The sequence below is a fragment of the Saccoglossus kowalevskii genome, chromosome 9, assembly GCF_978046115.1.
Source record: "Saccoglossus kowalevskii chromosome 9, keSacKowa6.1, whole genome shotgun sequence".
Lineage (NCBI taxonomy): Eukaryota > Metazoa > Hemichordata > Enteropneusta > Harrimaniidae > Saccoglossus > Saccoglossus kowalevskii.
The window spans coordinates 34087449-34112307 of NC_140649.1; the positions used below are offsets into that span (position 1 = coordinate 34087449).

At 35.1% G+C, this 24859-nt stretch overlaps 2 protein-coding genes across 3 annotated transcripts in view; one reads left to right on the forward strand and one right to left on the reverse strand.

Moving 5' to 3' along the window:
- Positions 1-8879, reverse strand: LOC100375216 (caspase activity and apoptosis inhibitor 1-like). Of its 2 annotated transcripts, none has more exons than XM_085503439.1 (5): positions 8778-8879; positions 7186-7323; positions 5851-6045; positions 3007-3091; positions 1-1627 (listed from the first exon to the last, which is right to left on the reverse strand). In XM_085503439.1, the coding sequence occupies exons 2-5, from the start codon at positions 7288-7290 to the stop codon at positions 906-908; spliced, it is 1107 nt and encodes a 368-aa protein (XP_085359565.1). In that variant the 5' UTR covers positions 7291-7323; positions 8778-8879; the 3' UTR covers positions 1-905. The 2 variants fall into 2 exon arrangements, with proteins under 2 accessions (XP_085359565.1, XP_085359564.1); XM_085503438.1 differs by lacking the exon at positions 8778-8879 and adding an exon at positions 8342-8439.
- The window catches only part of LOC102806948 (glucosidase 2 subunit beta-like), a 25957-nt gene continuing 9688 nt past the window's right edge, over positions 8591-24859 (forward strand). The window contains exons 1-9 of the mRNA XM_085503437.1: positions 8591-8779; positions 11743-11859; positions 12603-12698; positions 13437-13612; positions 15361-15424; positions 15866-16016; positions 16297-16375; positions 17769-17858; positions 18448-18670. Of these exons, the coding sequence (XP_085359563.1) occupies positions 8644-8779; positions 11743-11859; positions 12603-12698; positions 13437-13612; positions 15361-15424; positions 15866-16016; positions 16297-16375; positions 17769-17858; positions 18448-18670 (1132 nt within the window). The 5' untranslated portion in view covers positions 8591-8643. The remainder of the gene's footprint in view (positions 8780-11742; positions 11860-12602; positions 12699-13436; positions 13613-15360; positions 15425-15865; positions 16017-16296; positions 16376-17768; positions 17859-18447; positions 18671-24859) is intronic.

Genomic DNA, 24859 nt, shown 5'->3' on the forward strand with positions numbered 1-24859 from the left:
TGATATTCAGATACAGATTTATTTTTAAAAACACATAATTGAACAATATTAAAAATAAAATAAACACAAGTAAAAATAATAGATGTGAAATAAAAATACTGATTATTGGTTTCAAAATGAACCAGAATTGACTTTTACCCTCAGATAGTATGGTAACAATAAATTAGGTTCTTAACGCAAATTTTAAAACAAAAAAATTTAAAAGTTATCAAATATTATTAGATAAAAATATTATCTTTAAACTGTGAATTTTTTTGATTTCAACTTAAGAAAAAAAAAAAAAATTCAATTTTATAAAAATGTTTTTTTTTTTTATTTTTTATAAAAATTTCCTTTAGATTTTATGTGTAGGACTGACAGATATTGAAAAAGTGAAGTTAAGAGAATACATGATCTACACATAGTTTCTTTTATTGTTGTTGGTTACCATCAGCATAAGAAGTTTAAATAAAAAAAATATATGCAATTAGCATTTCTATTGTTGCAGCAAGTTTAAGAATAGAATGATCCACAAATTACTAACAACTAGCCAGTTGGGATAATAGTCAGACAAATAAGATGAACAAATGTTATTCTGTTTATATTCAAAAGTTATTTTGTTTCACTCTGCATAAGTTAACAATTTTTAATAGATAAGGAATTGAAAACCAGTGCTCACTTCATATCATTCGCGAATAACGCTTTGTGAATTTTCTATAAGTTAGACACTGCCCTCTGTGAACACAAACCCTGTTTTCTCTCAACCATGTTGAGGGCGCCCTTTTGTTTTCTGTGTTTTGGCATTGGGTACCTACACAAACAATTTTCTTACCTTATTGAATATTACAGTATGATGCTGTGCAAGTAATCCAATAGACAATGATACCTCTCACACACTGAGGTTCATGGTCATGAGACTATAATAATTATAAAATGTTCGTCTGTGATCTTTGTAGTTTGATTTGCTTCAGAACAGTTTCCCTCTTTTCATTGGCTTTCATTAATGATCTTATTGCCCTTGCTCTCATTTCCAATTCTAATATCTCCAGCTTACTGTGCACAATTGGCTGCTTATTCACTCCGGATCCTGTTACTCTATTCTCATGTGTGCCTTTATCTCCTCTTGCTGGAACATTCAATTGAATGCTTTCCAAATCACTTGGTGCATCTAAATCCACGACAGCCCCAACCTCTGGGCATTTTTCATCTATATTCTCACCTTTCAGGTTGCACACAATTTGTTCATCCATCACTTCCTGGTTACTATCACCATGGATACTAGCCCTATCCTCCTCATCCACATCATCATTAAAAAGACTATCTGATTCCCCAGAGTGCTGTGGGGACAAACTCAGAGCCATTTCCAGAACATCATCCTTTTCATTCAGTTGTTCTCTTTGATCCGTTGTTGAATCCACTATACCGTCATCTCTGCCATCATTTGGATCACTATCACTATGACAACTGACAAAACTCTCCCCCTTAACAACTGCCTCTTCTGATTTAAACTCACTATCATCCATTACATTACCTCCATCTTTATCTTTTTCAGATTTTGATTTCTTGACTCCTTCACCTTCATCCTTACATTTATGTTCATCCTCTGACGACGAATCATCTGTTCCTGAAGACGACGTCATTTCCTGGCCTGAAACACAGAATATATATTTACAGTGTTTTGCTCTATTAGAAGCGATTCTCTAACAGAAGTGCACATTAACTAAAACAAATGTATTTATTGTATGGTGGACCATTAAAATATGATTTATTTTGGCAAGACACACCACTGTTACTTAGATACATTCGGCTTGCTTTGGAATATCTGTTTTATTACACACATTTGTTTATGAATGACATGTCTAATAAAATTGTCTAATGAAAATGGCTGCCATTCGGCCATCTTGAATAGGATCACAACAGAATGTATGTGCAGATGTCCTATATGTGTGAAGTTTGAACTAGATTGGTCTTGGCATATCAGAAATATGGATCCAGAACTGAATTCTTTAAAATCTGATTCGCAAAATAAAATGACATGCATCTCGTTCTAATTGTGTTCTGTTTCTTTTATTTTTTAACACATAACATCCCGGAGTGAATGAAAAGGTTTACAAATCAAATATTAGTAAAAGAAAAATAACTACATGAAAAATAAAGAAACAGAAAAAAAAATGATTAAAATTTGTATATAAGAAATGTGTTACTGGCTTAGTTTATGTAGGTGCTGCTGTCTTATACTCAAACAGTTTTTCAAATATTGTGCTAAAGGAATTGACATATTCTCATCACTTAGTAATGATATGAATTTATTTTCATTACTAAATTTGTCAAAATTTGGTATACATTTATTAGCTACAATCTTATTTCATTGTAACGAGTACAATTTAAGACAAAATGTTCATCTTCAACATGGTCATTGTCTCACATAATCTATGTATGTACTAAGTCAAAACTGAATTAAAAAAAAAGGGTGAATTTGATTTTTAGCCTTAATATGGTAGCAATTTGGCCATCTTGAAATATATGATATGATGTCTGATATGTGTGAAGACTGAACTGACTGCACTGCATTTTTTAATACCACTTTGAATCTGGTCTCAGAAATAAATGATGTACATCAAGGTTCTATTATGTTTAATGAATGTTCCAAGTATAAACTAAATCAGTCTACACCTCAATAAGATCAGGTTGTGGAATGGTGAAATCCATGTGATTTTGATGCATTTTCAGCCTTAAAATGGCTGCCATTCGGCCATCTTAAAACAGATCATGAAACACATGCATGTGCATATGTCTGAAGTATGCATCAAGTTAGATCGATATCTGATCGATTTATACACACATGAAGATTATCTGAATAGGGACTAATAATAGAATGACAAGCACCCTCATCATTGCACTGTGACGGGATTTGTTTTCATTTTTGCCAACCGACAATAAATGTTGCTTCATGATCAGCACATAAGTATATTTGATCAACAACATCAGCAAGTAAAAAATAAATACTGAATATACAAATATACTAACCATCCAGAACACATCGGATTCGCTTCTTGGACATGACTTCTAACTGGTCTAAGCACAAAGTCTTAAGTTCTGCCAATGGACAATTCTGGAACAAAATGAACAAAATGTTACTCATTTTAATGACGTCTGGTCGGTCTGATCCAGGCTACGAGGATATAGTCCAGTCTACTGAGGTATAGTCCAGGATACCAGAGTATAGTCTAACCTACTGGTATATAGTCTAGCTTATTGGTGTATAGTATAGTCTACCAGAATATAATCTAGTCTACTGAGTATAGTCCAGTCTATAAGAGTATAATCTAGTCCACCAGAGTATAGTTCAGTCTACCAGAGTATAATCTAGTCTACCAGAGTATAGTTCAGTCTACCAGAATATAATCTAATCTACCAGAGTATAATCTAGTTTACTAGAGTATAGTTCAGGCTACTAGAGTATAATCTAGTCTACCAGAGTATAGTTCAGTCTGCCAGAGTATAGTTCAGTCTACCAGAGTATAATCTAGTCTACCAGAGTATAAACTAGTCAACCAGAGTATAATCTAGTCTGCCAGAGTATAGTTTAGTTTACCAGAGTATAGTTCAGTCTATCAGAGTATAGTTCAGTCTACCAGAGTATAGTTCAGTTGACCAGAGTATAGTTCAGTCTACCAGAGTATAATCTAGTCTACCATAGTATATTCTAATCTACCAGAATATAGTCGTCTACCAGAGTATAGTTCAGTCTACCAGAGTATGATCTAATCTACCAGAATATATTCTAGTCTACCAAAATATAGTTCAGTCTACCAGAGTATAGTTCAGTCAACCAGAATATAGTTCAGTGTGTGCCAGAATATAGTCCAGTCTAGCAGAGTATAGTTCAGTCTACCAGAGTATAGTCCAGTCTAGCAGAGTATAGTTCAGTCTACCAGAGTATAATCTAGTCTACCAGAGTATAGTTCAGTCTGCCAGAGTATAGTTCAATCTACCAGAGTATAATCTAGTCTACCAGAGTATAGTTCAGTCTACCAGAGTACAGTTCAGTCTACAAGAGTATAGTTCAGTCTACCAGAGTATAACCTTAATCTAGTCTACCAGAGTATAGTTTAGTTTACTAGAGTATAATCTAGTGTACCAGAGTATAATCTAGTCTACCAGAGTATAGTTCAGTCTACCAGAATATAGTCCAGTCTACCAGAGTATAATCTAGTCTACCAGAGTATAAACTAGTCAACCAGAGTATAATCTAGTCTGCCAGAGTATAGTTCAATCTACCAGACTATAGTTCAGTCGACCAGAATATAGTTCAGTCTACCAGAGTATAGTTCAGTCTACCAGAGTATAGTTCGGTGAACTAGAATATAATCTAGTCTACCAGAGTATAGTTCAGTCTGCCAGAGTATAGTTCAGTCTGCCAGAGTATAGTTCAGTCTACCAGAGTATAATCTAGTCTACCAGAGTATAGTTCAGTCTACTAGAGTATAATCTTAATCTAGTCTACCAGAGTATAGTTTAGTTTACCAGAGTATAGTTCAGTTGACCAGAGTATAGTTCAGTCTACCAGAGTATAATCTAGTCTACCATAGTATATTCTAATCTACCAGAATATAGTCGTCTACCAGAGTATAGTTCAGTCTACCAGAGTATGATCTAATCTACCAGAATATATTCTAGTCTACCAGAATATAGTTCAGTCTACCAGAGTATAGTTCAGTCAACCAGAATATAGTCCAGTCTAGCAGAGTATAGTTCAGTCTACCAGAGTATAATCTAGTCTACCAGAGTATAGTTCAGTCTGCCAGAGTATAGTTCAATCTACCAGAGTATAATCTAGTCTACCAGAGTATAGTTCAGTCTACCAGAGTACAGTTCAGTCTACAAGAGTATAGTTCAGTCTACCAGAGTATAACCTTAATCTAGTCTACCAGAGTATAGTTTAGTTTACTAGAGTATAATCTAGTGTACCAGAGTATAATCTAGTCTACCAGAGTATAGTTCAGTCTACCAGAATATAGTTCAGTCTACCAGATTGTAGTTCAGTGTACCAGAATATAGTCCAGTCTACCAGAGTATAATCTAGTCTACCAGAGTATAGTTTAGTTTACCAGAGTATAGTTCAATCTACCAGACTATAGTTCAGTCGACCAAAATATAGTTCAGTCTACCAGAGTATAGTTCAGTCTACCAGAGTATAGTTCGGTGTACTAGAATATAATCTAGTCTACCAGTGTATAGTTCAGTCTGCCAGAGTATAGTTCAGTCTACCAGAGTATAATCTAGTCTACCAGAGTATAGTTCAGTCTACTAGAGTATAATCTTAATCTAGTCTACCAGAGTATAGTTTAGTTTACCAGAGTATAGTTCAGTTGACCAGAGTATAGTTCAGTCTACCAGAGTATAATCTAATCTACCATAGTATATTCAAATCTACCAGAATATAGTCGTCTACCAGAATATAGTCGTCTACCAGAGTATAGTTCAGTCTACCAGAGTATGATCTAATCTACCAGAATATATTCTAGTCTACCAGAATATAGTCATCTACCAGAGTATAGTTCAGTCTACCAGAGTATAGTTCAGTCTACCAGAGTATAATCTAGTATACCAGAGTATATTCTAGTCGACCAGAATATAATTCAGTCTACCAGAGTGTAGTTCAGTGTACCAGAATATAGTCCAGTCTAGCAGAGTATAGTCTAGTCTACCAGGATATAGTCTAGTCTACCAGAGTATAGTTCAGTCTACCAGAGTACAATTTAGTCTACCAGAGTATAATCTGGTCTACCAGAGAATAGTTCAGTCTACCAGAGTATAGTAACAACGCCACCATAGTTTAACAGGTAGGGTTAAATTAGCGACATTTACCTTGAGGATATCAGGCAACATACTTTGCAGCTTCTCCCCACCTACACATTTAAACACATGTTTCAGCATTTCTTCTCTGTTTTTAATGTACCCACCAATGGGTTTGAGTTCTTTCTCTGGATTTAAATCAGAGTCATACTCATTGTCGCTGTTTAGTATGGCTTCAGCCTCATTTGAAGGGCTGCCTTTCTTTGTCTGCAATGGTACACAATGAACATGAGATGAAATGTTTCCCCTCAGGTCTATTAATGGTTAAACCCAACAGCTTTTGATTAAGTGGCAAGAAATGTTAACCGGGGACATCTTTTTTGGGTTATATAAATGATAAAGATTTTGTCAACAGAAAATGTCAGCTAAGTTGCTGACTGGTTTGCTATGGGCATCTCAATATTCTTACATGATTAAAATTGATAAGGTCAAACCATTTTTTCGAGGTCACACAGTTCAGATAAATGTGCACATTTACGAGCATTACGACATGCACCGGACACACCAATGACTGTGTCCTGACAGTAAACACACTGCCATTTATTATATACATGTAGCAATTTATCAGATTAGATGAAATACATTAGAAGTTATTGCTTCATGATCTTCTATCTATATACCATACTTCCCCGATCATAAGCCCCTCCCTGAGTATAAGCCCACCCCTCTATTTTTAGAGATTTAATGAGTTGAGGGCATCCTCAAGCCCAGGGTAATTCACACCAAGAACATTAATTAAATATTAAATATGCATATAAAAAGTGTATTTCATAGCATAAAAATCATGCTTAGTATGGCATTTTAACATCATGGAAATTCACTTCCGCATTGCGTTAAAAAAATTACATCGTCAATAATCAGAAAATTTTGTAAGTATGACACAGCATTTTGATTGGTTAATGAAAGACCTGACCTTTTAGGTCTAGGGATGTTGTTTCAGGTCAAATCATGCTAAAAAACATCATGGCGAAAATTGCTTTGCATGGAGAGTTTGCATATGATCGAAAACATCCCACAGACCATTTTCATTTCTACCCATTTTTACACTGTAAATTTACATGGTATGTAAATCATATTGTAATAAAATATGTGTATTTTTATGAACATGTTTGTTTCTTCATTTAAGTGTAAATTACGTAATATACCATCAAGCCCAGCATGGTGAGCGGAAGATGTAATTTGCATATTTTTTCATGGGTGGTAAGTTGGTAAACCAAAAACAATCATTCTTTCTGTGGTGGCCCTCAAGTATAAGCCCACCACTTACTTTCCTCGATTTTACATTTTCCAATTCTAAAGCAAGAATGGAATTTATGTGAAAGTAATGATTTATATTCAGATACACACTTTTTTGCTAGCTAGCTTTTTCTTCTTTACAGGTTTCTCATTTTTCTTGCCACTTTTCCGTTTCTTTGCCTTTTTCTCTCCTGTCTGAGTGGAATCTGGCATCATTTTGTGCTGCTTTATAAATACATGTACATGAACCTGTTTTCATAAGAGAAAATACAGTTTTTACTAATAATATTGTTGCATATTATTACAATATGTTTAGTACGTATATCTAAAACAATACACCTTAAATGTAAATGTTTGCTGAGTTTCTGTTAACTGTGAGAAAGCCACAAGACTTGTTTGCCGCCCTCAAATAGTGTTTCAATTTCTTCCATCACCACATACTCTGTTCCGCTGAACTGTGTAACCACGGTATTAGAGACAATAAACGAAGAGAATATAATACTATCTGGAAGGCAAAACAATTAAAGCGGATTGGTTGTCATGTGCATGCATGGGAATCGAGTCCCAAGCAACGATAACAACACATGCTAAAAATGCAAAGGCTCATGGGTAGACACTTTTATGTAAACAACGATATGCTATGGACATTTGTTGCATGCGCATGTGACGATTGACGTTCCTGCTTTAACTCTCTTGTATTCTTACTCTCGAGAAGATCTCAGCGGCTATTTGTATTTAAGAAATATCAGTACACTTGATTCGCTAGTCAAGGGTCAACATATTTAGTGTGCTATAATAAATATCATTTTAATCGACTATAATGCCAAGAGAAAAAGAAAAACGTTCATTTTCCAAAATTGACACACACGTATTTCTTTTTTTTTAATTCTGACAAAAAAATAAACCTTAAATAAAACTGTGATATGCACATCTTCACAGACTGACCAGAAATGCAATAATTGTTTCTGAGCAAAATACAAATTACAAGTAGTCTAAGAGTTTTTTTCGTCTACCAAATCCAAAGCCATTAACCTAAATATCCGATATACGTAACAATACAGCTCTTGACCAATCAGAGCTGCTAACACAACAGCAAATGAAAAATTGACAACAATCACAATGTACATGTATTAAACGTCTCCATTATTATAAGCAAAGCAATGCAAATGAAACGACGAGTTTTGACATAGGCGGAACAACACATCATTTTCTGGTCGTTCTATTCGCACCACTTCAAAATCTTACAAGAGAAATAATCTCAACTTACCGAGTCATCGCTGAATTGTTATTAAATTTACACACTCAATCCGGAATCCTTCGCTTTCCTGATATATCATCATGCAGTGTTCTGACAACAGAGGGCGCACTACACAATGGTAGACTGCACTCAACGAAACGTTTTAATTTACATTTTGTATACTTGAGGCAGACATACATTATATATATGTCGAGCATGGTATATTTCGAGAAAAATTAAATTAACAAGTTTTCGCTAAAATTCCAACCCCCCCTAGACATTTGAGGAATGAATTCGCAACAAACATACGTTCAATATCGGCTGTCCTCAAAATGGCGATGTTTTCAGTTTCTTTTGTAAAGTTATCCTGTTCTTTCTATAAGTACAACGCTATATTTCTATTTTTTGTCGTTACTGGGTCGGTATTGCCTCAACAGGTGTCGCGACCGCGTGGTGTTTCACTTACCAGTAAGTAATTTTCAGAATGCAATTATCATGTCCCAGCCGACTCGTCCAAGCTTCAATGCTTTGCTCTTGTCGACTGTTCAGCGTTCGACACGTGGATTGACACCCGTATTGGCATGGGTACTTGCCGTTTAATATGGTGTACTGTATATTGCAGTTGTGATCTACAAAAATATTAACTGGAAAACATGTCGCTCTTGCACATCAGACAGTGTACCGGGGCTAAAAATTGGGGAACGTGGCAAAATACAGTGTTTAATGTATATGTCGTTATCAGACGTCGAGTACTTTTATCATTCGCGACTTGTGCAGCTGTTTTTTCCTGTTTATATGAACTTTTGGGTGCTTTAGATAAAAAGTGGCATACGATGGGACGGTTAATGATTTCGGGCGTGGCAATCTTCATTCCACATAGCATTAACTATAAAGTATCTTTTTGAAATGCACGTCTTCCTCGTCCCCTTGGTTAATCGGCGATCATTCATTACCGAAGTGATCAACTCATCAAATTTATGTTTCCCGGTGGGTATCTCTTAATAAATAATCTAAACTAGACCAAACTTATGTGTTTTATGATCTTATTGTTCAGCAAAGTTAGTAGATAAATTCTATTTTGATAAGTAACAGACATTTTAATCAAAACATTTCAAATAATTACCAAGAAAGAAGAAGAAACATACAAAAACATTCATTATCTTACAATTTTGAAAAAGTGTGAAAAATGAATTTTAGGAATATTAATCACATGTGAAAATGCTATTTTAGCAACTAACGTATTTTCTAAGAGGTGCACATATATGTTGTATTATAGAATATTAAAATATTACTAATTAAAGCGTCATTGTGTGTACACTACAAATAGAGAAAATATGGTATATGAACATTGTGCGTTTCATAAAAGTAGGCCTATTTTATAAATTATTGAAGAATAACATATTATAAAATAAAAAAATTAAAAAACTTATTCTCAAACTATTTGTAGAGTAGTAGAAGGAAAATGTCGCATTATTTTCATTAATAGTTTAACCATAGTATTGTCAGCCCCATATACTTTTACATTGACTTGACCAAATAAGGTTTACAGCAAAAATGCATACTTTTCAGTCCTGTAAAACCTAATAAACTTATTTAAAATACTGTTTTTTAGATATTACTAACATTTGATATTGACAGAATGAAAGATAATATTTAAATTGTAGGTCATCTGTTTTAGTCAAAACCAAAGTGGTTGATGAATTAGTGAGCAAGTTAGCTTCTCTAGATAGGACCAACAATTATTTATTTCCTAGCCTTGTATCTTAAATAACTAACAACTGTGGTTGCAATGATAGTGTATAATAATCCTATACTGAAACCAACAACTTGCCAGGATATATTATATTTGTGTTGAAAAATATTAAGTTTCATTTCTATTTTTCTCAAAGCACTCTATTTAGCATTACAAATGAGAATCCATCTCCATGGCTACCAGTCACAACAATGTGTCAGTTTTCTGTTGATTATAATATAATCTTAAAATTGTTATGTGCACAAATGGATAAACTGAATGCCATTATGCGTCACTGTGATAAATGAATGCCATGTACCAATTATGAAGTGAAACAAAATTCAGATAGTGTAATGCCTGAATTTACAATATAGTTATCGAATAGAAATATAACATTACTAAAGTGGTAGTAAAATTCATAATCGCAAAAGGAAAGCAAGAAATACTATAGTAAATGTTTTCTATACACAAACGGTACTAATGTAAATTAATTTTATTAATTTGTTTTCACAATTTTCAGTGAATTTTGTCAAAATTAATTTACAACACTTATTCCAAATAGATAATAGGCTTGTCAGTATACCATTATTAAATCATTTCAATGTCAAGGTCTAATTTTATCACCTTTCACAAAACAAATCTGCAAATTTGTTTCTGTATGATCTTACAAAAATGCAGAGAAGACAACATTTTGTAATTAGCTATAATATTAAAGTTGTCTGTCATATGTTTTAGCTGTTGAAATGTGACTTAGTTGACTTTGTCCCATGATGCATTCATTTGTGTTCAAAATGCCATGAGTGGGAAGAGACATGCACTCACACTCAATTTGTGACTGGCAGGTAACATGATTGTCATCTGTAAATCTGTAATCTAACACTAACAGTATTGTTCTTTTTTTTAGTAAATGCTTTATAAACAGTGAAATGTTTTGTATAACATTTTGCAAACTCATATTTACATAAACAAACATAACATGTTACTGTGCTTATATCTGCGTCAATGAGTGTATGGAAGCTTAAAATGCCAGTCATCAATGTGGGTCCCATGCAACCTGGATACAATATGTTAAATACAAAATTTAAACGCATGCTGTGCAGCGACTGTGGGATCATTTCCGAGATGCGTCCCATGAATTCTTTGAATAGTCAGAATAGTCAAATATATTTGCTACACAATTTCATCAGACTGTATTTACAGATCATATATTTATTGAGGGGGGGGGGCAAGGGAAAAAGCTCTATATAAAGTTCCATTTACAGTAAATTCCAATTAGTTTACAAGTACAAGTATTACCGGTAGTTTTAGAAATATTGGCCTAAAATTTCAATGTGCACTCATGAAGTAAAGTGACATCATTGCTCACAGTGTACTGTAAATGCATTCATTTTTCTCTCGGTTTTAATTTTCCTGGATTTGCTCATAAGAGAATTTGCTATTTGTGTGATCATGTTATTAAAATTTCTCAGAATTTATCTGGCAATCCACTCAGCAAATCTGTGAAATGAACACATCGTCAACCGACACTGTTTTTTTCCTATTCAATTTGACCTTAGAGGTTTTTCAGCAGGTAATGTGCTAAAACACTGTGAATATGCTCATAATATCAAAAGTAGAATTATTAATTTGACCATTTGTTCAAGATGTGTGTGTCACATCTGCATTGCTGCACACTAATGAAAATCTTCTTTTTTTTCAGATAAACCGTTTTATGAGAATAAAGTAACATTCACGTGTTTGGATGGTTCTTTAAAGATTCCATTTTCCCAAGTGAATGACGATTATTGTGATTGTAAAGATGGTACTGATGAACCAGGTAAACTATTCAAAGTATTCTGTCCATGTGACTTAAATGTAGACATGTAAAATACAAAGAATGCTGACACAAAAAAATTATCTGCTTGTGCTACATAATGGTTAGTTTGTCCGCCCAACATCAGGGAAATCGTAGTTTTGACTCTCATGATTTGCTGACACTCAGCAGTAGAAAAAGTGTGCATTCTGCCCACCCATTCTGCAGCATATATATTTGGGAGAATGGCATCTCTTGGACGATACATGTATTGTTGATTTTCTTGGTGCTCTTAAAAGATCTGTATGTTCTTGTCAAAAACCGTACTGGTTTCCAAGGATTTACATGATATATTCTTCTCAATATATGTTTTATATAAGTAGTGCTGTCCTTCATTTCTGAGTCTGTAAATGTGCCCAAGCTCATTGACAGGAAAATGCTTGAATGAGTGGATAATATGAATCTTCAATCTGATAAATATTGGCAAAATAAATCCTACTGTAAAATCTGTTTAAAATTAGAAGCTGTACCGATTCTTTTTGAACAATTGATAACCCAAAATTCAACTTTTCATACATGTAGATACTCTAATAGAAGCCCAATCCCCTCTGCTGCATTGTAGCATTTTAATAGAATTTATGGCTACTATTATAAATTTACATTAATAGATTACAGTAATAGCAATTACAGTAACACTATGTTTGAGTTCTTCAGCCATCTTCAGCCATCATGGCATTGGTTCTTACTTTCTTTATTGATGTTTACAGGTACTGCAGCATGTACAAATGGTCAGTTTCATTGCACCAACGCAGGTCACAAACCTCTTTATCTCCCATCATCCAGAGTAAATGATGGTATATGTGGTAAGTACACACCACCTTCACAAGTGTTCATTTATTCAGCAGTCACCTCACCATTATACATGTACCTTCGCAGAATTCCCACATATAAACCTGTATTACCATAATCAGTGTGCTATTGAAGGATTAATGTTTGTCACAAAGAAACCTATGCCAGGTGATGTTATGATACATAAAGAAACAGTATTATGCGAAGAATCCCAGTTATCATTTCATTATTAAAAATGGCGCTAAGACTCTTACTACATTAATACATCTATGAAATACATAAAGCACATTATGTTTTCATTTAAAGTATTCAAATAAGAAACGCTGAGGTAGGTCTGATTTTTTACTCAACATGCATCCTAGTAACTCATCTAGGATATAATGCTTCAAGTTAGTAATGCTGTCATATATCTTTTAACTGTAACACTGAGTTAAACTCCGTGTTCAGTGGTTATAAATTTGTATGAAGAACATGAATTTTATGTAAGAAGAGAGGGTGATTTAAATACTGTGCTTGTGAGTTCCTGCAATCTTTGAAATCGAGAGGAATGTTTTATTGAGATACTTTTACGTCATCAAAATTGGTCATCCTCAATTTTTAAGCATCACACATATTGACATGACTTGTTTCAGCTTGTATACTTTTGCCAGACTGGGACACTGACTTGCTTATTCTGTGCCTAGCTGATGCTATTGATGTATTTTTAGACATTGTTATTCTAACGTCAATGTACATTATGTTTTCACTCTTAGACTGTTGTGATACAAGTGATGAATACGATGGTAAAGTAACATGTGATAATAACTGTAAAGAATTAGGGCGAGAAGCCAAAGCGAAAAAAATAGAAGAAATGCAGGCATTTAATGAAGGATACAGAATAAGACAGGATTATGTGGCAGAAGGAAAACAACTCAGAGATGAAAACCAGGTACATATACATGTTTATTCGGAAGGTTTTCATTTTTTTTACTCCCGTGTGCGAAGCACAATAAGGGAGTCTTTGCAGTTAGTGTGTGTGTGTATGTGTATGTATGTATGGGTGTGTGTGTGTGTGTGTGTGTGTCCGTCTGTTCCACTGATGTCTCAAGAACCATACATCAGTTTTTGATGAAACTTGGTGCATAGATGCTCTGGGCCAATGTGCAGATTTGATTAGGTTTTGGTAAAAATCCATGCATATTAATTACCTAATTTGCATGATAATTAGCTGATTTTTAGCTGTTCCATGACTGTTCCACTGATATCTAAAGAACCACTCATTGGATTTTGATGAAACTTGGCACACAGATGCTCCAAACTAATGCGCAGATTTGATTAGTTTTGGGTAAAAATCTGTGCAATATTAATTACCTAATTTGCATAATGATTAATCAATTTTCGGCTTTTCCACTGATATCTCAAGTACTAATCATCACATTTCAATAAAACTTGGTACATAGATGTCATAGAACACTGCACAAATCTGATAGTTTTTAGGGTAATATCAGTATATATTAATTACCTAATTTGCATAATTAATTAATTTTCAGCTTTTGATATTTCAAGTAGTAATCATCACATTTCAATGACACTTGGTACATAGATGTCATAGGACACTGCACAGACCTGATAGTTTTTAGGATAATATGATTACCGTACATATTAATTACCTAATTTGCATAATTAATTAATTTTCAGCTTTTGATATTTCAAGTAGTAATCATCACATTTCAATGAAATTTGGTACATAGATGTCATAGGACACTGCACAGACCTGCTAGTTTTTAGGGTAATATCAGTATATATTAATTAGCTAATTTGCATAATTAATTAATTTTCAGCTTTTGATATTTCAAGTAGTAATCACATTTCAATGAAATTTGGTACATAGATGTCATAGGACACTGCACAGACCTGATACTTTTTAGGGTAATATCAGTATATATTAATTAGCTAATTTGCATAGTTAATTAGTTTTCAGCTTTTGATATTTCATGTAGTAATCATCACATTTCAATGAGACTTGCTACATAGATCTTCCAGAATTATGCAGACACCTGATTAGTTTTAATTAGATATTAATTACCTAATTTGCATAATGTTCCACTGATATATAAAGAACCACAAATTGGATTTTAATGAAACTTTTAAAGAGAACTATGCAGAAACCCAATTAGTTTTTGGTAAATATTTATGCTTATTAATCACCTAATTAACATAATTAACACTGATATCTCAATTACTGATCATCACATTTGAATAAAATTTGGTACATAAATGCTCTAGGACAATAGACAGGCCTGATTAATTTTGATTAATATCAATTCTCTAATTAGCATAATTATTCATAATTTTTTTGTTCTGTTCTGTTCATATTAGTTACCTGATTTACATAATTAGTTTTCAGCTTTTCCATTAATATCTCATGTACAAGTAATTTTGAATTAATTTTTAATGTGTCTTCAATACTCTCAGCACACGGGAGTTCTTTCTAAGCTTTCTTTGATTATTTCATGTTTTAGACTATTGTTATGATACATGACACTTAATATTATATTATATATTATATTATATGACACTTGCAGTACCGTAAATCTGTAAACCGTAAAATTCGCTGAAGTAAATATTTAGATGTGATAGATGGTCATACATCAAGAGATGTTAACTAACAATGGATGTTTTTTTTTTGTGTTGCAGAAAAGATTAGATGAACTAAGGGAAGAAAAACGGCAGGTAGATGCAATTAGAGAAGAAAAAAGAGGTTAGTAGACATTCTTCTTCTTTCTAACTTGTGTTGAGTGCACACAAGATTCATTCTCTTAACAGTGTAGTAGTCTCCATCTTATTGGCTAACAATACCAATCACATGACTTTGTTTTTATCACTGGACCTATTGTCTTTTAATTTAATTAGAAATGTTTTTTATGCTTGTTGAAGATCCCATACTCCCTAAATTCCACAGGGTGATTGGTGTATTTATGTGTCCACCTCATGGTAACCCTTCGAGGCACCATTGTCAATGTTCGGCACAATCTACAAAATGACTTTGTATCGTCTGCTCCCCACATGATATAAAAATTGACAAATCTTTTGATCAAAAACCAAAAGATATATCTGAAACTGTATGGTACAATGAATTTATGATGAATTTAGCCACAACTTTACAAAATGTGAAAATATGACACGTTTGTTTGCTTGTCAGCTGCCAAGGAAGTGGCAGAAGCTCCAGAAAAAGAAGCCAAGGACAAACACAAAGAATCATGGGAAAAAATCAAAGAACAAATAAAGGAAGAAAAACAAAGAGAAGAAGCATCATTCGCATTCAATGAATTAGATATTAATGATGATAAATTGTATGTATATTTCTTCTTCTTGATCACAGTGTTCATCATACCAGTCAGGTTATGATAAGTGTTGTGTATGACACTGGTTAAAATGCATTTCCTGAAAGTTTGGCCGGGTAACTGCCCGTTAAACTGTACAGATGTTTTTCACTGGAGTTCGCAAAAACAAATTACAAAAACAGGCTCACTTTGGTGTTCTAATATTTAAGAATTTGATGCTCAACCAACATATTTTATCATTTCTTCATGTAATAAGTTTTATAACTTGGTTATTTCTACTTTTGAACAGGGTATCCACAGATGAACTTCAAAGCCATCTGGAATTCGATGCTGATAATAACGGAGAAGTCAGTCACGAAGAAGCTGTAGTAAGTTATAAAAGGCTTCTATAAACTGAATACCTGTAAACTGAACAATTTTCTCTGTTCCTATAAACTGAACACTTCTGTACTCATCTGACTTAGTGTGCAGGGTACTCAGCTCCAAAAATCATGTGTTTTAGGGGGGTGGGCACTAAGCCAAGCACCCCCCCTTCACAGAAGTAGGCAAATGACAGTTTTAGTTAACCATGTGCCAGATTGAGGGAAGTTGTATGACTCTTTAGGGAAAATCAAATTAGTTGCATTGTCATTGATTTCCACAACGCAGGTGGTCTAAAAAAATATTCAATATTACAATATCAATTACTTACCATGTACGATGTTAAAATCATAAGGGTCTGTGATAACACAGTTGAAGTCATAAGCTTCATCATCTTCATTGTCTAATGTGTCAAATTCAGGATATAAAGCATTTTCAGCCATGAAGATTTTTTGCACGATTTGATCTGCAACAGCGTCCTTTGACCTCATTGGTCAAGCCTGTTATTAACCAATCATTGTACCGACCAGTCCTCCAGGAATTCCTGGAGGCATTCTGGTAATGCAATGAGGACCCTGAAAAAAGAAATGTCCCTAAAGTGGGGGGAGGCATGAAGAGCCAAGCATGGATGCAAAGTCAGACGAGTATGGTATAATCCAAACAACTTTCTTGGCGCCTTTGCTGTTTACTTAAGACAGGTTTCACTATATTAGAATCCTGAAATGATGAGCAACATTTCCCGCAATGAAACAGATATCTACAATTTAATATTCAAATTTAAAAGTCAGTGATTTCTCTAAGGAAGATGAAGGAAATCAACATGCTATAGCAACCACCCAAGGGTCTGCTTCAGGCAGCAGAACAATTGTTGACTCTGATTGATCTAATGCGCCTAATTTTCACACTTTTTCATTTGTCAACTGTTTCAGTAGCCATATTGGATTGAAGTTAAATTGGAAGTTGTCATTTTGAACTCGGTCTAAGGATCTGGGCATTCTGATTTTTTTTTGTCACATTGTTACTTGGAGTGACTATTTCACACAAAACAAAACAACATCAGTCGTTACAATTAAAACAAATGTTTAACTCTTGCTTTCAGTATAGCGCCCTCTTGAGGTCAATACTACCATCTAGATCACAGATGTACAAAACTTTGACTTTGTTTTATGCCATATGCTCTAAAGATCCATTTGGTCAGCTTCGCAAATATTTTTTTTGTTTTTGTTTAAATATTAAATGATTGATTACTTTATATTATCTAATATGATAATATAAATAATAACAGTAGATAGATTAGTTATAGTATATCTACAATTTCATTATTTAGATTACGTTTACCAATCACTTAGAAAATGTTAACAACTTGCTTGTAACAAGTAATACTGCTTGTAATTTTTTTAGGAAGTATTAATAGATGATGAAGTCAGCTTGGATTTATTTGCTAAAGAGGTGTGGCCGAGTATAAAGGACAAGTACAAACCCACACAGCAGGTAAGAAGTGCATCTCTAACATCACATGATGCATACAATGGCTAAATGATATCATCAGTCCTAAAAAAATTGACAAATGTAAATTTTCTGTGGCCCAGTTTGCAAATGTAGCAATGAACTTTTGTCATTCCACTCCACTCAATGGAACCTTATTACAGTGTTTGCTCTGTTACTTGAATGACAGAGGTGTGTCTATGGTCCAAATAAATCCAAATATTTCAATTATACATGCTACTTGAGATGTTCTTCTAATAGAGAAAATATGATATTTGGTCTAAAATCATACATAACATGCTTATCTGATCATGAAGTCAATTGGTTACTGAACCATTGGGAAAAGATGTATAATAATAAGACAGTAACTCAGACAGTACACGGTAGCATCGACCTCCCCTGCACGTTGGTTGATACTCCTGTGGTACTGTCTTCGTGCATACTTTGCAGTTTTGGTCACAATAACCCCATAGTATTATTATTATATTAATTAACTGAAAAGAAGGGTGTCATAGGTTATGAGTTTGTGCATCATATTACGTATACTAGAGGACAATACTCTCCTCTTTACCTGTCCCATTACATTTCAACTCAGGTAGATGAACCACCCCCACCTATTGACATTGATGTGGAAGATGTAGAAGGTGGTGATATTAATCCGGATGATTATCCAGACGATGATTATCCGGATAGTTATATAGATGAGGAAGATGAAGATGAGGATGACTATTCCCCTCCGCGTAGAGTACATAGACATAAAAAAGATGATGATGATGAAATGCCAGAATATGATGAAGAAACCAAAGTGCTTATTGAGAGTAAGTTTTACATGTGAACAATTTAAATCTGATTTAGTGGGGTGGTTACTACCGTGAAATCTGTATTAGAAACCGCTGCTTCTATTAAAATGGTACAATGCAACAGAGGGGATGTGGTTTCTATTAGAGCATCTACACATGAGAAATGATGAATTTTTGGTTCTGAATTATTCAAAAAAAATGGTTGCAACTTCTATTAAGGATGCAGCTTCTAGTACAGATTTTATAGTACAGTACAGTTCTCGCGGAAGCTTTGGCTTTTGTGGCATCATTGTCGCCTACGCATGGCTTCATTGTCGCCTCAGCATCGCATCATTGTGGCATCAGCTTCGCGTCATTGAAAATTGAAGCTGTGTTCACCTCGCTATTTTGTGGCATCATCGTGGCCTCAGCTTCGCAGTCTCGTGGCATCAACATGGCATCAGCTTCAAAGTATTGTGACATGAGTATGACCTCATTATTTGCACGCAGAAGGGCAGTAGACAAAAACATGTACAGAAGTTCGATATGTAATCGATTTGAAATTCAAGGCGAATAAAATAATATGATCAAGAGTAAAATGACATTTTAAAAAGATATCTTGTTTAATTATTTTAGTGTTGCCAGTATTGGGCACCAAAAACTTTGCGAAGTACATTACAATCGGCAAGGTGACGAGTTTCATATTGACTGGAAAGAAAATCGTGATAAATTCAAATCACACGATGCAATCGTCGTTCTGATACAACACAATTTGCTGTATACAAAGTGAAACTGTTCTTGTTATAAAATTTACCTTTTTTCGCTCATTTTATTTGCTGCTAGAAGAGCAGATTCAGATTCCTCATTTCGGTGGTATTTTTCTGTGTTTCGTTTAGTTTTAGCCGAGTCCGACCCCATGCCCGGACTACTAAAACATGCAACACACACGTACGCCGCGGGGTGCGTCGGCGTCGTCGCCAGTCATCTTGATACAAAGTTCCAAAACAAGTGCGTACATTTCCAACATATGATTGGATGGTTGTGGTGGCGTCGGTCTGGTAAAACTTGACAACCAATTCTCAAAATTAAGTCACGATCAGTGATCTGAGCTCGATCTATACGTACTTTAAAAGTATTCTCACAAACATATTTTCGAATGAAAACGAGCCATGCCCTGTAAAAAAATCGAATAGCACTTGACATGCAGAAATAATTTATTGGGCTTCAGAAAAAAAAACGTGTCCATTTAGTGTGGCCGTAAATATTTGGTCACCAGCCGATGAACAATTTGAAAATCATGATTCACACGGAAGTCCTTCGATACTGAAAATCATCGACCCCAGTCTGGTTTACCTTATTTTCCAACTTGCAAAACTGATTTGTATCTCAGCCCTGTTTTTTTTTTTTTTTTTTTTTTTTTTTTTGAACTGAGGTAAAATCCCATCCGTTTGTCAAAATATACCGATGTTTTCCAGTGAATAATTGCGAAGCCTGTCACAGCACACAAAAAAACTTTGTGAATCGACGATGGAGATTGGATGGTCAATTTGCGTTAAATATGTTTTGTTACAACATCATTGATTGGCTGAGAGTCACCTGATCGGAGCATGGCCTGGGTCACAGAACCATATTAGTCCGTATTATCAACAGGACTTTGCGAGAAAACCACACCCACATTTTCAACCATTTTAGCGCGGAAGTTGCCAACAAATGTCGAAAACTCGTGAATTTTATAAATTCGAATAAAATAAAGCTAGCGATTCGTAAGACTGGTTAATAATATATCCCCCGATGCTCATCGATTTTTTTATTTCAAGGTGAGAAATGGATACTAGTAGTTGAAGTTCCATCGATTTCAAGGCGACTATTTAACCGCGACAACTCTACGCTCTGTTGTAGTTTCGCGAGGTAAAACAAAAATACAATAAATAGTACTTGTTTAATTATTTGGTTTTACAGCCCGCAAATTACGGGACATGATCCCCATGAATTGCGATAAATAAATGCTGATTGTGTTGAATGACGGATGTCGGGACCGTTTGGAGAAACAAATTACGGTCGGTAGACATTTCAAACAAATGAAATTATTAACGAAAGACGAGATTTTTCTAGGTATTTACGATCGTTCGGTCATACCAAATATATACAAAATTGATAAATACACAAAGATGTGTAATAGTAGGTCATTTTTATTTTAGCTTTAGAAATATTTTCTTTCACTCAGTCCACGTCCATGCGTGGGAATTCTATTTAGCTTCATGGTCCTTCGGCTTGTCTTCTGCTTGGGGGAAACAACAATAATTATACAAATCGTAAACTCAACACAATCAGGAAAAGAAACCCAGACAACCATGTTGTACTTCTGTTGAATACATTTTGTAGCAGTGAGTCACGTCGGAATATTGTCTAAAATAAAATATTCAATCCCAGCCAAATCTAGGTCAAAGGGTCAGATTGCGTGCATATAATTATAGATAGTTAAAACAAAAAGTATTTGAACTTTTGACGGTTGTTCAACATCTATGCACGGTTACTAAACTAGTAACCGTGATCTATGAAAACCAGAAAATTTTTAGTAGTCCGAATTGTTGCACGGTCGAAAATAAAACGGAAATTGACCGGTCAAAAGCGGAAGCGGTCAAGAGGTTTGGGGGAAATGAGTACAGTACTTCTTTGTTTGATGAAGCGATGCTGATGCCACATTGTCGCCATAATGAGGCCACAATGAAGCGAAGCGATAATCGCCTAACTTTTTAATGTCGCGACATTGAAGCGATGCTGAAGCCATAACAATGCCATAATGATGCGATGCTGAAGCGAAGGTGAAGCTGAAGTGAAGCCAAAGCTTCCGCGAGAACTGTACTGTAGTATACATAGCGTTTTCTCTAACGAAATGTCTAACATGGTTCATACAGTCCTGGAATGTATTGCAAAGTCTCTGACTGTCCTGGAAATGAACAATTAGCATAAAAAGCCAGTAATAAGTGGTTTATTGAGATCACCATAAAAATGTTGACAGTCAAGAGTAAAAAGCCAGTAATAAGTGGTTTATTGAGATCACCATTAAAATGTTGACAGTCAAGAGTAAAAAGCCAGTAATAAGTGGTTTATTGAGATCACCATTAAAATGTTGACAGTCAAGAGTAAAAAGCCAGTTATCTCATTATGGGCCACCATAATGCTTACTAGTTGTTAGGAAATAGGTAGTCCTGAAAAAACTGATCAGACAATTCTGGAATTTTATTTTGTTTCACATGTATGAACCCTGGTCTAAGCATGTTTTTTTTTTTTTTTTTTCTTGGCATCTTAATGTTGTACAGTTTTGTTACAATAAAAACAATTAAATACAAGTAACCTGTAGAATACTGTGTGGGTAATATTTTTTATATCGATTTTTGATGCATTTGCAGCAAATAGTTACCAAACAATGAGAAATCTATAGGATTGAATATACCCCACAGCTGGCTTCACATGCATTGTTCATAGTTCATATGGTGCTTACACCAGGATTTAATTACAGCACCTAGGCGGTATGTGGTTACAGCTTAACGTTCCGAGTAATCGCAAGAAATTGACATGACAATAGAAATTCATTAAAAACTGGCACTCCCATGCAATTGACAGCGAGTGAAATTCCTGGGATTGAAACATATATTTTGAAGTCACTGATGTAGGTAACGAATAACTGCAAGTTGACATAAAGACGAGGCAGTTTATTTAATCAGTGGTCAACTAGAGGCTGAAATTATAATTAATTTGTTTATTTCAATTTCTCCTGACGTCAAATAGAATACACTGGTGAAACACGGTAGGAACTGTGGGTGAAAGGATGTTTTGGGGTGTAGTTTACATTGTATATGGAGTGGTAGGGTCGGGTGTAATTTGTTCATTTCCAACTATTATGAAGTCAAGTAGAATTTCACTTAATTTATTTTTGCTGGCATGTTTTCAAGCATTACATGTGAATCCAATTTTCACTGCGCTGTGTCTCAATAGAGTATGAGGGAAATGGCATATTCACTGGAATTTATTTCAGGGGAAAAATGATTTCACTGATAATGAAGTATTATGACAGATACCCTCCCCGTGGCTTTCATTGCGTATGGAAGTTATTTTCACGAGTGATGCGGTGTATCCTGCTGCCGTACTTTCACGAGCGAAGCCACGGGGAGGGTGTGGGGTTCTGTTATTATACATATGTCCCATATTTGATTATTTCATATTAAAAAAAGAACGTGCAACAAACCGGGATAGAAATTTAGATCGGGGAACCCAATTGCCCATTAATATGCTCCAAGACAGTGCTGCGACCTAGCAACGCTCGTCAGTGTAGAACGCATGTTGCTGTACGTGTGAAAATAAAATAATCAAACGTCTAATTTGAGTCATTGTCCGAATAAATAACTCGTGGATGTTTAAGCGCGGTGGTCGTAGCGCAGCGCGTGTTCGAATTTCATGTAAATAAACAATGTATTTTACCCGCGTTGTATATGTCGCTATGAGTCCCATATCGAACAGGACGCGACACGACGACTGTCGCCCTTTAGTTGGGACCACAACTTAAACTGGGCGACTACGATACACCGTTGATGTTGAAGTTAAAAGTTCCTCCACAGATCTGTGCATTGGCAAACATGCCGTGCAACTGCGGTACTCCACTGACGGAATGACTTTCGTTGAAATCGGTCGTCGCTGACTCGTGAGCTGCACACTCCAACCTCGTTTGTGATGTTGCTTGCTGGTCGTGGATAGACTGAGTCTTGGTTACCGGTTAAATTTTGCTAATTTGGCGTTGGTAATCTTTATTTGGAACTGAGTAACGCCGCAACGTCGCCAGCAGAAACCTCATGGTATGTTGATGGTTGCGGCTCCATATTAATCGGAGATTTTACTGCGGGTCCAGGCAGCGAGTGGATCTTCCGAGAGCCCTTCAAGATTTATAAAACGAGAGGTACATTACTTGGGGTTTGCAACGCACATAGTACTGTATGGTGACACCATGTCAAGATCCCATTCAAGTCTCATCTCGTAGATAGCGAGACTGGTGCTACGACCTTCTGACATGAGATAGGCGGTTTGTAATAAAATAATAAAACATGTATTACCACATTCATAGTGAAAAAATGTAATACATCGAAAATGTACAGAAAATATAGTTATCGTAATCCGTCATATCATGAGCAGCTATTTTGATCCACCTGGACATTCCAGTATCCTAGTTACCTCGGGCATGCGCATTCAATTTTTTCTGAGTTGGAACGCTTATGCGAGAGCGAGATTGAAACGGGATCTTGGTATCATGTCACCGTAGTTGCAAACCCCAAGTAATGTACCTCTGATAAAACTCAGTTTCCAGGTGGTCAACAAACATTAAGTTCTCCCAATCCTAGTATTCTATGTGATGTACATCTAACATGCCAAAAATGCTGGTGAACGGTTTGAACCTGACAAAAATACTTGAAACAGATACCAGGAAGGGGAGGGGGGTAAAAGAAAAGTTGTATAACATTTTATTATTCAATAATTTATTAAAATACATAAGTTTGTCCAACTCCCTGTGATACAACACCTCAGACATATCTCATTGTACTCGGCTTGAGTGTGGGCAAAAAGTTACTATTTGAATTTTTGATATCTTTTTTCATTAATGAGAAAGTTGACCCCGAAATTAGAGTAACTGTTCAGCAGGAATGGCTTTTTAACTCTTCTGTGATTTTTTTTTGGCTTGGCTGATTTTGTTCATACTTGACAGGCAGGTCGTACCATCACTAATTGGAAAAACAATCCTGACCCACCGCTACCATGGCAACAGCCAAAATCTGTTTTTTGAATACTTTCGCCAAATTTATTGCCTCCTACCAGTCTTGTAATAGCAGTGCCCAAATGATCATGCTTTTTATTTTGGCTACGTTGTGCACTGGTAAGAGATCACCGGCGCCGACATTGTTACCACTGTCAACGTAATCCCAACGCAGCTTTGAACTTTGAATAAAATGTAAATGCTGCCTCCAATCTAGAAAATACTATCGCAAAACGGTTGGAAATAATACATTTAACGGCTGAATACGTCCTAACAATAAAATAAAGTGACTTCTAATGACTGCCATGTTATTTTGCGAATTTTGTATAAGGTGCCCGGTTTTAGTTATAAACAGACGTTAGCTTCACGTTCATGTCCTTCCATGATAACAGCCGAAAACATATTGCTTGTTTTTTACCGGTTTTCAT

Excerpts from the sequence above, each read along its gene's own strand:
- LOC100375216 (XM_085503439.1), bottom strand. The coding sequence starts at position 7,290 with ATGATGCCAGATTCCACTCAGACAGGAGAGAAAAAGGCAAAGAAACGG. Across the intron at positions 6,046-7,185 it reads AAAAGCTAGCTAGCAAAAAA|ACAAAGAAAGGCAGCCCTTC; the intron begins GTGTGTATCTGA and ends GTACCATTGCAG. Across the intron at positions 3,092-5,850 it reads TGTTGCCTGATATCCTCAAG|AATTGTCCATTGGCAGAACT; the intron begins GTAAATGTCGCT and ends ATTTTGTTCCAG.